This window comes from Bactrocera dorsalis, chromosome 1 (genome assembly GCF_023373825.1).
Source record: "Bactrocera dorsalis isolate Fly_Bdor chromosome 1, ASM2337382v1, whole genome shotgun sequence".
Taxonomy (NCBI): Eukaryota; Metazoa; Arthropoda; class Insecta; order Diptera; family Tephritidae; genus Bactrocera; species Bactrocera dorsalis.
This window is the reverse complement of record NC_064303.1, coordinates 102,859,865-102,873,001: the sequence shown is the minus strand read 5'-3', so window position 1 is coordinate 102,873,001 and position 13,137 is coordinate 102,859,865. Positions and strand designations below refer to the sequence as shown.

Genomic DNA, 13,137 nt, shown 5'->3' with positions numbered 1-13,137 from the left:
ATAACCCCAAATCGATAAATTCATTGTCGATTTTGTTAAAATAAATACACATCCAAGATCAATTTAATCCTATTTAGTGTAGTCCGAAATTATATTGATTGATTAATAAATTAATTAATGCTGTTTTTTTAATTTAAATTTTTGAGAAGTGTTTGCCTTTATTTTATGTTGGCAAAAACAATTATAAAAATATTTATCAGTAAATGTGATAGTCGGCAACATAACTGTGTGTAAACAAATCTTATTGTTGCCTCCCCTTTCTATAACCAAGGATTTTCATCGGCGCTGGCGGGAGCATTTAAGTCGCTGTTACCGCTCTCTAGAATTTCCCGTAATTCCTCATCATCTATTTCCATACGCATACCGGCGCCCGAAACATTAGACCCATCGTCATTCGAGATGCCAATAGTGGAATTTTGCGAATCTAGTTGTAATTGGGGCATTGATACTGGTTGTTGAAGGACTTCTGGTAATGTTACACGTTGATTGACAGATTGGGGAGGTGGTGGTAGACCAACTACATAAAATAAAATAAAAATAATTTATATTGAAAATTTTGTGAAAGATGCGAGTCATTCAAGTTAAGCTCACCATTAGACATCCCCATCGCTTTACGAAGACTATATGGATCTACTACAGCCGATGGTGGTAATTTCTTAGCAACATCACTGAGTTGCTGTGTGATTTGGTGTGCCAGATGCACTTCCTCAGCACCAGCTTGTGGCACAAATGCCAAATGTTGAGGCAGTGGCTGTGATAATCGCTCGTGTTGAGTCGCACGCAATTTTTCGATCAAGTTTAGGTTATTGCTCAAATGTTCCTGAAGACGACGAGTCAGTTCGAAATTTTTCATTTCAGATTCGATGTTATCTAAAAAGTCGATATCTATTCCCAGATCTTTTAGGGTACGTAAGCGATTGAAATCAATGCGTGTGTTTTTGTACTTTTCATATTCTTCTTCGATTTGCTCTCGCGTCTCAGATGCTGTATTTACAGTTTGAAGACCACCAAATCCACCGCATGCACTAAAACACTTGAAGACTTCATTCTGTTCATGATTTTGTACTTGCATGTCATAAAGATCTGACATGGCTTTACTGTGCTCACCGTTAGTGAGCATGTCCAATAGGCCATTAGCCAGAGTTAATGCGTAATTCGAATTTTTGGTGAATTCCAATATACTTTCAGCATACTCTGTGCTTGTAGCATCACCTGAACGAAAACAAAAATTAATTTATTATTTACAACTAAACATACTTAATGACTGCTGCAGCTTACCATAAGTTCGCATTACCAATTGGGTTTCTTCGCGGCTTAGATTTGAAAACCGCGAATCAAAGCTTGGCGCAAAGGAAGCAAAAGCGCCATAATTAAGTGGTTTCACCATTTTCGCATCATTTCGTTTGTCTTCTCGCGAAGAAAACAACTGTCCGGAGCCGGACTGCAACTTGCCTACTAGTTCACCCAGGGTAACCACCTTTTCTGGTCCCTCGTTTTCATCTTTAATAAGTAAATTTAGCGAAGTGGTTCCATCTCTATTCTGTCGCAAGAACCCCATTTTATGGGCTTTTTCCTTTGCTGATAGTCTTTTTTTGGCAGCTAGTGCCGCTCCTTGTACCTGTGCCAGTATCTCTTCGGAAGTTAGATCATCTACATAGGGTTCAAAGCGAGTTTTTGGTTCATTCTCCAGGCGAAGTGCTCGCCGTTTTTCCTCCTCTTCTAATTGTGCAGGAGTTGGTTCTTCTGCTCCCGTGGAAGCGCCTTCATCTGCTGAGTCAATAGCATGGTGATCATAACTACCAAAATCACCATGTAAATCGAAACCTAGTTCCTTAGCAGTTAAGTCACGCAGGTAACCCGATAAAGGTTTGAGACTCCGTATTAAATTTTCAGGCATAAGATGCTTAGTGCCTACTTGTAGTAGCCGTTTCGCGGCCTTATTATAAACGGTATCAACATGGTTATACCGAATAGCATTCTCGCACATTAACTTGAAGTCATCAGTGAACTCGGTTAAAGTGCTATACTCGCTATCGTCCATTTTCTGGCGTATAGTGGAAAAATCCATCGGTTTAGTAATTATTGAAGAATAACCGGGTGCTATGTCGTCAGTAACAGGCCATGCAAAAAATTGGTGAGGATCTCTTTTTTCAAGAAAACGTAATAAATGATCTAATAACTTATTCAAAGGCGACTTTTGCTGTTTTAGTTTAAGCACACAAGTGCGCGGTTCTCGACCAGATTCACTTGAGGAGCTTGGAGTTTTCGGTGCCTCTAACGGTTTTGGTGTAAGCGCAGCCAAAGAACTAGTTCCACCGGGAGTTGATGCTGCCGTCGATGCTGATGGTGACGGTATTAATAGCTACACAAATATAACATTATAAATTTTAAAGCAATTTTTTCCAGTATTTCCATTAACTTACGTCCTGTAAAGGTTTTGTAGGACTAATCCCTCCAATTACCGCTGCCCCAAATGAAGAAGATTGCATAGAGGAGGATGCAGGCGAGTCCATTAAAGTATCATCGGATTTACGTGGCACTATGGGTTTTGACACTGGTCGACAAGATGGTGAATTATCCGTTGTGATACCCGCATATAAAAGTATATTTTCTGGTAATGGTTGTGAATCGCCATCTTCTATAAAACTGAAGCCATCTTGGCTAGAATCGTCATCCACAATCGGTGGTGGCGCACTTCTAGGGCTACGTTGAGCAACAGGTACTGTAGCAACTGTCGTTGGAATATCCTCATCCATTTTACACTCTTCACTTGGAACATCTGCAGTAACATCTCGGTACTCGGTACCATTATTATGTTCATGTCGCTCGCTGCGATGCCGTTTTTCTTTGTGATGTTTATGCTTCTTTTCTCGGTCCTTCTTTTTCTTCTTCTTCTTTGATTTTTTGTGTTTTTCTCCATGATATTCATCATGTTGCTCATCTTGAGCCATGGGACTACTTGGTGCTGCAGACATCATTGCCTCTACGGCAGTAGGTGGACCGGCAAGCGGAGAATCACCACTGTATTCGGGTGTGGAATTGGAGCCTACTTTAAGTATTAACTTCAAACCTCGTTGGAGCTGATTAGGATCCATGCTATTGCTATATTCTAAAAAAAATTTACTGTAAACAACATTATATTTTATTGCTATCAAACAACGAAAACCTTCATATTTTTCTCTGCGTTCGGATTTGTGTTTCTTATGTTTTTTAGACGATCCCATTTTGTATTGTGTTTAAATATACACTTTTTGTGAGTTTACGTATTAACAATGGTTATATGAAATAATTTTTAAATAAAAACATTAGAAATGAATTGAAATTAGACGCTCTCTCATAACTGCACGCTTGTAAATTTTTGACAGGTTTCTCCATTTTTCTCGCTAGCTTTGTTTTTTTCCAATTTGCCACAGTGCAAAACTCAGGGTTGCATTTGTCGCAGACTAACAATGCGACCAAACTTTATCAACAATATATAGCTGCGCATCGCTTGTAGTATATAAATCGTATGCGTTCCGTTATCTTTTTGATAGGTTAGTTACACTACAAGTAAACTATCGGTTAGTTTCCTTGTTAATTATCTGAGTGCGCTACCAAAGTTTGTGGTTAAAGTTTCGCGTTAATTTTTCAGGGCAGCTCTGATACCTTTTAATAACAGACCAGAATATCGTAAAATTTATTAGGTATACACACAGAGTATAAGTGAATATGGCATAAAGGCAAATCGTTTTATTGGAAGATTGAATTGTCGAGTCCGATTTTATTCAGTTTTGACACCAAAATATTCTACGTGGATAGTATTTACTTAAGAGGTGCGCGATTAAATTCTGTGAGAAACTCGGTAAATCGGAGGGACCGGGAAAAGGTTGGTGTTGAAGACCGGAAGAGTGAGCCAATCCAAAGTGAACAAGATGCTAACTTTTTTGACATTAAACCCATCGTCAACAATGAAGTTCTACCTCCTGAACAAACCGTCAACGCCAAGTTTTAAGTGGAAGTCTTCAAGAGACCTAAACGAAGGGTTAAATCCGACATCGCAGCCGATTGGAGGTTGCACCACGAAAACGCTCCGGCTCACACCGCCTTTCTTGTGAACAGCTACTTAATCAAGACCGGCATCCTACTGCTGCTGCAGGCGCCGTACAGCCCAGATGTGGCCTCACCGAATTTTTTTTGTTTCTTTGCCTAAAAAGGTCGATGAAAGGCAAGCATTTTGAGACGACAGAGGGGATCGAAGCAGTGCATGCTGCTCGGTTCTTAAGGCTACTCCGAAGAATGCCTTCCGTGGCGCCTTCAATGCTTGGAAATCGCGCTGGCAGCGCTGCATCGACGCTGGAGGAGCCTATTTTGAAAGTTTTTAAAGAATTGTAACGATTTCTTCAATACATTTTTTTAATTCGACTCAGTCCTTTTACTTTCCGGAGAAACTCTGTAATGGTAAACAGACGAAATCACAATAATTTACAGATATATAGGAATATGCAGTTTTCCAATCTATACATTTGATTGAACTGAAAGAACATAGTAAAAAACAAACACCATGATTTAATTTTCAAAAAAATTTCACTCGTTAAAATATGAAAATAAAATTAGCTATCTTTGTTTCTCTAAATTTCATTGTTAATTCTTCTAAATTTTAAGTAAATACTAAATTTGGCTTATTTAAATAAATTACTTCTATTTTTAAAGTTAATAAAAATATAAAAACAAGGTACAATGGCATCTGAACTCAATATGAATCGTTTAAATTTACCAAACATGGTTGATCGACAGCTAAAAGAGGTCACTTTGCCCGTTGAAACATACTTTAGTCCCAACATTTTAACGGGAAAGCGCAAAGTTCTTGAGGACAGACCGATTAAAGCCGAGATTAGCACATCCTTCAATAGCATTGTAGCATCTGTACATAATAAACTAAGAAGTACGTAAGTCATGCATATATGTAAGGTATGTATGAACCGTCAGTGGAACTTATAAGCGTAACGTTTTAGATCGGAAAGTTCGAAGACTTGAGAAACCTGCAATCATAGAAGAAAAATCAACCAACGAGACGCCGGCAGAAGCTTCACCACAAAAACCTTCAAACATTAAATCAGATATGGTAGAAACTAAAGCAGATCCAAAGGTCAATAGTACGAAACCAACTATACCATTTAAAGCGACTTCCATACCACAAATCAAAGCGGCTCGCGCACAAAAGCAACAACAACGCATGCGTCGTGCCGTACATAATTATCAGGATTACAATGATCCTGCAAGTCATAGGCGACTGCTCGAAGTGCAAAAACAGAAAAGAATTCTCGAAGAAATGCTTTTGGAAAACGAACGAATGGATCGTGATCGTCAAGCTATGGCCTTAGAGATACAAGCGCTGCGGGAGTATATGAATGATTTAGGACATAAATTGGATAGCTACTCTAAAAGGTTATCGACGAAACCGATCCCACGCTGTGAACATTTGTTGAAACCCAAACTGAATCTAAAGCCACAGCCGTGGAATAGTTTGAGTTCCAGGAAAATACTTAGTCCGATAAGAAAAGCGCCTGCGCCTCAATCAATATTGAAAACAACGAATTCTACACCGAAATCAACAAATCAAAGTATCAACACAGCGAGTAGCCCCGTGCGACATAATCGTAGTCCGATACGTAACTCGCCTAGCCCAGGTCGAAATACAAAGCGTTGAAAAACTACTGAGTACCCACATGCAAATGTATGTATGTATGATGGACCAAGTTGTTATACAGAGAACTCTGCTGAAATTCCGAATGCAGTGCGCCCGCAAATGTAGGCTATGGCATCTAGTGGCTGATTTAATTGTCGGTGTACCATTGACAACAATTCAAAATAATAAAAAAATAGTAAAACACTAAAACGCTTGTTCTTTGCCATGTAAAGACATACACTTTTTGTTCTTCACGGTTACACTAGCCAGAAGTCATTGCTTATACTCATATACAACTTTGCAGTAAATTTCTGAATCCTAACAGTTGGTGGAAAAAACAGCATTTAAATTCCAAAACAGTCAGTTACTTCAATTAGTTTAGCACTAATACAGCTAATAGAGGTTTGGTGGTGTATATTGGAGACCGGCTAAACCTTGGAAGTTTCATCACCATTCTATTTTACTACCCATATTTAAAACTACCAGATATATTCACTGATCTGATTGATGTTAGGTATTATTACTAAAAGACGAATGATGGTTAATCTGCTTCGGTTTAATGGTCTCCGTTATAAGAATACACAAAAATGTAATTTTTAATTTGAGCTCTATTCTTAGCTCTTTACATCTGCTATCATATATATAATAGTTATAAAAATCAAGCTAAATGATACACCAATGATAAGTGCAAATATATCTGTGTTTCCACAACATTTTTAAAAGCGTTTTGATTGAATACAAATTAATATTATAATTTTTTTTTATAATCAAAATTTTTATCATTCAGTATACATTATATTGTACAATATTATTAATACGAAACCTTATTAAAAACCAAATAAACATAAAATTATTGTACTCTTAAGCCTCATACATTATTAACCTACGTCTGGGTGGAATCAGCAAGAGTTATCGTAGTTGTAAAAATAATCAAATAAGTCTTGAGTTACTATATAGTAAACGCCAACATCGGGTTCTTAGAAAGTTTAAGAGCCCATATTTAGTTTCGAGAAAAACCCGTTTAAAGACTGCGCACCTAGCCTAGCTAGTCTCGAGCACACAAGTTCTCCAGGCTGTATCTTCGAAACGATTACTCGGATCTAGTTGAAAGTTTAGGACAATATTTCAGAAGTGTTGTAGAATTTAATAAGACAAAAATTCGATTTTTTGAAACCCGTAAATCCATGTAACCTCTTAACTGATTCCATCCACTAAAATTCTCTAGAAGCGCTTGAAGAATAATGAAATCAGCGTTACGGTATAAAAAGTTACTTTTCAGCTTCTTAGCCTCGATGAAGATGAAAAGCAAATAAATAAACGGCCTGAATAGACTTATAACTTTGAGAATTATATTCACATACATACGGAATTTTCATTTTTTGAAAGAAGAAAATATTTTTAAAATTATATCATTTTTAGTGAAGCAACTTTTGTTAATGTCGAAAAATGGGTAAAAAGGAATTTCGCTGGTTGATATAATATTGCTTTTTGAAGGGGAAATATACATTTGAATCTAAAAATTTACATTGTGACGACCTGCCGGACACTGCCCCAGGAAAACTAACCATCAAGAATTGGTATGCTAAGTTTAGACATAGTGAAATGAACAGCGAAGGCGGTGAACGTAGTAGACACTCAGAATAAGTTGTTACCGACGAAAACATTAAAAAACTCCGCCGAAATTGAGTCATAGATCTTAAAATAATATTCCCTGGGAAGAGATTTTCGTCGAATGAAGAGGTGATCGTCGAAACTAAGGCCTAGATCTTAAAAGAATGCTCGCTGGGAAGAAATTTTCGTCATAGATCTTAAAGTAATATTCGCTGGGAAATTGAGGTCTACTATGCTTTACTATGGTAGGACGGAAACTTTTTAATTTGACCTGATGTACTACTAGTACTTTTATCCCGAATATAAGTAGATATCATCGTCACTAATCAGTCGTCTGGATAATCATCACCGCGACTTCGAAAAAAATTATCTCACACTCGTTTTTTTTGTATGTACATATCGCTTATTTGCTGCAAGACCGGCATAAGTCAAAAAACGTGATTTTGGAGTTAATGCTACAGAATTGTTCGTTATATCATACTTCATGTTGAGTGAAAAATTCATATGAATACCTCTTATATGCTCCGCTTGAGAAGAGGTGTAAGGTTGGAGTCACCGTGTAAGGTTGTAGTAAGTTGAAAACTTTAAACGCGTTTTCTGGCGAATCGATTTTTTTGACTTATGCCGGTCTTGCAGCAAATGAGCGATATGTACTTTTTGATTCAAGATGATAAGATATAATAATTTAAGACTGCATATATTGTGCGCTATAATAAAAGGTGCAATTTTGTGCATGCTCTTACACGAATAATCTCGGTGAGAGGTGCAACAAGTTTTGTTTTTCTGCGTCGTCAAGATGTTCACTCGTCAATTGCATAATGCTGATACCAGCAAAGTTGCAAAAATACCAGATCCTCGATCACCTAATTACCGAATGGGCGATTATGGTTATGGAAAGCAGGGAGTGCGTGTTTTTCAACTGAAGAAGGATGGACCCATACACAGCGTGACCGAATTCAAAGTAAACTCACATATGCGTTTGCGCACACACAAAGAATACTACGAAGGTACTTGCTTTTTCATTATAATTTATAGCATACAATTCAATGGATTATAATTTGACATTAGCGGACAATACGGACATCATCGGCAGTGATGTGCAAGAGAATACCATTTATGTGCACGCTCAAAGGCATGGCCTGCGAACACCTGAAGAATTTGCGCTCACTCTTACGCAATATTTCATAGAGACATATGAGCAAGTCGAAGAGTCAAATTTGATTGTGGAAGAATTGGCGTGGGATCGTTTTGGTGAGCAAGAGCACCAGGGCTACTATAAGGGCAAGCAACACAATCACGCCTTCATGCGAAATTCGAATGGCACCCATGGTTGTGAAGTTGTGCGAACAAGGCGTATGTAACACCCCTAAAAAATATATATACAGACATATGTATATTAAATTTAGATTATTGTGATTTTCTTTCTAGAGGGCTCGCCACTTTTGATTGGTACTTTTTATGGTTTGCGCGTGGTAAAGACCGCTCGTGCACCCTTCACTGGCTACGTGAAGGGTGATATGTTCTCCGAAGGCGATATGGACGATCGTATTTTGTGTACAGATATAAATGCGCGTTGGCAGTACTCCAAAGTAGTTGACATTGATTTCAAGACGCATTGGTTGAAAGTACGTGACCTAATATTGCAATCGTTTGCTGGTGATCCAGAGAAAGGTGTAATCATCACTAGTGTTCAGTATGCGGCGTATGTTGCAGAACGTGCTGTGCTTGAAGCAATGCCCGAGATTTGTAGCATTTCGATAAGCCTTCCAAATTATAAACATTTTCCTTTCGATTTCTCACGTTTTCCGCCGATCGAGCCGAAAGCGAATGTCATCATTGCTAATCCAGCAGACACGCCGATGGGCTTGGGATATGCGCAATTAGACCGTTTGGAAAAATGAACACAATCAAAAAATTATATTATTTCCATCAATTCAATTGTATTTAAAGAGATAGTTTTATTAACATTGGTTATTGGTTGAAATAAATACCTTATATAGACAGGCTAATTATTTGTTAAGTAAATTTGATTTATAGCAGTTATTATGTGCAGTCCGTTGCTCTTCGAGGATGCCTTAAAATTAGTCGTAGAAGATTCAACAAAAACATATAGAAACTGTATTTATTCAATCTGCAGCTTAATTGATTCGATCCATTAAAATTCTCTATAAGCGCTTGAAGAGTAATAAAATCGACGCTACAATATAAGCAGTTACTTTTCAGCATCAACGATTGATATTTTAAGTTTAGACGTAGTGAAATGAACACCGAAGACGGTTTTCGGGTCGGGTTTACGCCCAAAAGAAGTTTTTGCCGACGAAAAAATCAAACAACCCACAAAATAATTTTGGATGATCGTAAAGTGTAGATTTTCAAGATAAAGATATCAACTGAACGTGTACATCATATCATTCACGAATATTTGGGTATATGAAGGCTCTGTATAAAGTGGGTGCCGCGCGAGCTCACTTTTAACCAAAAACAAAGACGAGTTGATGAATCGTAACAGTGTTTGAAGATGTTCAATTGCAATAAGCCCAAGTTTTGGCGTCGATATGTGACAATGGATAAAACATGGTTCCATAATTTCATTCTGAAGTCTAATCGAAAATTATCCAAGTGGACTGCTCACGAAGACCCGGAGGTCTTCCTCTTCCTCTGGATACTACGTCGAACACTTTCAGAGCTGGAGTGTTTTCATCCTTACGGACGACATGACTTAGCCAGCGCAGCCAATGTCTTTTATTTCGTTGCACTATGTCAACGTCGTCGTATAACTCGTATAGCTCATCGTTTCATCGAATGCGATATTCACCGTGGCCAAGGCGCAAAGGACCATAAATGTTCCTCGAAAACTCGTAGCGTCGACTCATCAGATATTGTCATCGTCCATGCCTCTGCACCATATGACGGGAATAATGAGTGACTTATAGAGTTTGGTCTTTACTCGTAGAGAGAGGACTTTACTTCTCAATTGCCTACTCAGTCCGAGGTAGCACCTGTTGGCAAGAGTTATTTTGCGTTGTACTTCGAGGCTGACATTGTTGTTAGTGTTAATAAATACTGGTTTCAAGATAGACGAAATTATCTACGACTTTGAAGTTATGGCTCTCAACAGTAACGTGGGAGGAGATATTTCGTCTTTCCCTCGTTCACTACCAGACCTATTTGCTTTGTTTCATTATTCATTCTGAAGAAGGCAAAACCAACGGAGCGGTTGTTGAGGCCAACGGCTCGCAGAGATCCTTCCCAATTCTGACGAAGCTTTTGATATTGCTCAAGGTCAGTTTACACAGCCGTATTAGTTTTGCAGGGATACGAATGTCAGACATCGTGCCATAAAGGCAGGTCTCTTTCGCGCTGTCAAAAGCTGCTTTAAAATCGACAAAGAGGTGGTGTATGTCGATCATCTTTTCACGGGTCTTTTCCAAGACTTATTGCATAGTAATTATCCGGTCAGTTGTTGATTTACATGCTTAAAGCCACACTGATAAGGTCCAATCAGTATGTTTACGGTGGGCTTTATTCTTTCACACAATTCGCTCGATAGAACGGTATATGCGATGTTGAGGAGGCTTATCCCACGGTAACCTGCGCAGATTGTTACCCAGGGTCTCCCGGTTTGTGGATTGGGCAGAGCACACTTAAATTTCAATCGTCCGACCCATGCTTTCGTCTGACCATATTCTAGAAAGTAGTTGACGCATGCTCCTTTTCAGTTCTTCGCCGCCGTGTTTGAATAGTTCGGTCGGCAATCTATTGGCCCCCGCCGCTTTGTTGTTCAGACGGCTAATTGGTATTCGAACTTCTTCATGGTCGGGCAATGAAACGTCAGCTACAACGTCATCGATTGGGGATAGCGATTATTACATAGCGTTATTGGATCGTTTGAAGGACGAAATCGTCGAAGACAGTCATATTCGAAGAAAAATAAAGTGATGTTTCACCAAGCTAATACACCGTGTCTTAAGTCAGTGAAAACGATGGCAAACTGAATTCTACAGATCTGGCCAAGAGCGCCTACACCCTGTTCTCAGAAATTTTCGTCGAATGAAAAGGTGATCCCCGAAACTAAGGCCTATTTTGGAGCAAAGAACAGGTTCTACTACAAAAATGGTAATCGAAAATCGCTATAATCACGCTTGAAGGGAACTGAGTTGAATGAATAAATAAACTTTGGACAAAAAAATGTGTTTTACTATGTAGGCCGGGGATTTTTCATTTGAGCTGATATACAACTAGTACATACTTTTATCTCAAATATAAGTAGATAAAAGTATCATTGTCACTAATCAGTGTAGTCTGGATAATCATCACCGCGATTTCGAAAAAAATTATTTCACTCTCGGTTTTTTCTTTGTATGTGCATACATACATATGATTTTTTAATTCAAGTTGATAAGATATAATAATTTAAGTATGCATATGTTGTGCGCTGCAATAAAAGGCGTCAAGTAGGCACTACAGCAATTTTGGCAATGTTCTTACACGAATAATCTCGGTTTTGCTTTTGTGTCGTCAAGATGTTCACTCGTCAATTGCATAATGCTGATCCCAGCAAGGTTACGAAAATACCAGATCCTCGAGTGCCTAGTTACCGAATGGGCGATTATGGTTACGGTAAACAGGGAGTGCGTGTGTTTCAACTGAAGAAGGATGGACCCGTACACAGCGTGACCGAATTCAAAGTAAACTCACATATGCGTTTGCGCACACACAAAGAATACTACGAAGGTACTTGCTTTTTCATTATTATTTATAGCATATAATTCAATGGATTATAATTTGACATTAGCGGACAATACGGACATCATCGGCAGTGATGTGCAAGAGAATACCATTTATGTGCACGCTCAAAGGCATGGTCTGCACACACCTGAAGAATTTGCGCTCACGCTTACGCAACATTTCCTAGAGACATATGAGCAAGTCGAAGAAACAAATTTGATGGTGGAGGAATTGGCGTGGGATCGTTTTGGTGAGCAAGAGCACCAGGGCTACTATAAGGGCAAGAAACACAATCACGCCTTCATGCGAAATTCGAATGGCACCCATGGTTGTGAAGTTGTGCGAACAAGGCGTGAGTAACACCCTAATATACATATGTATATTAAATTTAGATTATTGTGATATTCTTTCAAGAGGGCCCATCACTTCTGATTGGCACTTTTTATGGTTTGCGCATGGTAAAGACCGCTCGTGCGCCGTTCACTGGCTACGTGAAAGGTGATATGTTCTCCGAAGGCGATATGGACGATCGTATTTTGTGTACAGATATAAATGCGCGCTGGCAGTACTCCAAAGTAGTTGATATCGATTTCAAGACACATTGGTTGAAAGTACGTGACTTAATATTGCAATCGTTTGCTGGTGATCCAGAGAAAGGTGTAATCATCACTAGTGTCCAGTATGCGGCGTATGTTGCAGAACGTGCTGTGCTTGATGCAATGCCCGAGATTTGTAGCATTTCAATAAGTTTTCCAAATTATAGACATTTTCCTTTCGATTTCTCACGCTTTCCGCCGATCGAGCCGAAAGCTAATGTCATCATTGTTAATCCAGCAGAGACGCCGTTGGGCTTGGGATACGCGCAATTAGACCGTTTGGAAAAATGAAAACAATCAAAAATTTATACTATTTCTCTGAATTCAATTGTATTTAAAGGGATGCTTTTAGAGATACTTTTATATTTATGTAAAATTTGATATATTGATTATTGGTTGAAATAAATTCCTTACATGAGATAGCTAATTATTTGTTAAGTAATTTTCATGTACAGTCTGGTGCTCTGTTGTTTTGCTAAGATCTGAAGAGGGATGATCGTTGCAAAATATACTATAAATGAGTTAACTATCTGGAAC

At 38.5% G+C, this 13,137-nt stretch overlaps 3 protein-coding genes across 8 annotated transcripts; 2 read left to right on the top strand and 1 right to left on the bottom strand.

Moving 5' to 3' along the window:
* Positions 1–99: 99 nt before the first annotated feature.
* On the bottom strand, positions 100–3,409 carry LOC105231187 (bromodomain-containing protein 7). Its single transcript, XM_011212343.4, has 5 exons — positions 3,167–3,409; positions 2,424–3,109; positions 1,279–2,362; positions 592–1,212; positions 100–517 (listed from the first exon to the last, which is right to left on the bottom strand). The coding sequence occupies exons 1-5, from the start codon at positions 3,222–3,224 to the stop codon at positions 261–263; spliced, it is 2,706 nt and encodes a 901-aa protein (XP_011210645.2). The 5' UTR covers positions 3,225–3,409; the 3' UTR covers positions 100–260.
* A 1,101-nt stretch (positions 3,410–4,510) lies between these two features.
* Positions 4,511–5,956, top strand: LOC105231186 (uncharacterized). Of its 2 annotated transcripts, XM_049458125.1 has the most exons (3): positions 4,518–4,640; positions 4,712–4,921; positions 4,992–5,956. In XM_049458125.1, the coding sequence occupies exons 2-3, from the start codon at positions 4,717–4,719 to the stop codon at positions 5,684–5,686; spliced, it is 900 nt and encodes a 299-aa protein (XP_049314082.1). In that variant the 5' UTR covers positions 4,518–4,640; positions 4,712–4,716; the 3' UTR covers positions 5,687–5,956. The 2 variants fall into 2 exon arrangements, with proteins under 2 accessions (XP_011210644.3, XP_049314082.1); XM_011212342.4 differs by having other exon boundaries at positions 4,511–4,921.
* Positions 5,957–7,992: 2,036 nt separating this feature from the next.
* On the top strand, positions 7,993–12,985 carry LOC105231185 (uricase). 5 transcript variants are annotated; one of them, XM_049451687.1, is made up of 4 exons: positions 7,993–8,111; positions 11,839–12,010; positions 12,072–12,356; positions 12,419–12,985. In XM_049451687.1, exons 1-4 carry the CDS (start codon positions 8,073–8,075, stop codon positions 12,889–12,891), a joined length of 969 nt encoding a protein of 322 aa, XP_049307644.1. In that variant the 5' UTR covers positions 7,993–8,072; the 3' UTR covers positions 12,892–12,985. The 5 variants fall into 5 exon arrangements, with proteins under 5 accessions (XP_049307644.1, XP_049307637.1, XP_049307630.1 ...); XM_049451680.1 differs by lacking the exons at positions 11,839–12,010; positions 12,072–12,356 and adding exons at positions 8,345–8,629; positions 8,705–8,788 and having other exon boundaries at positions 7,999–8,283; positions 12,503–12,985; XM_049451673.1 differs by lacking the exon at positions 11,839–12,010 and having other exon boundaries at positions 7,999–8,283.
* Positions 12,986–13,137: the final 152 nt, after the last annotated feature.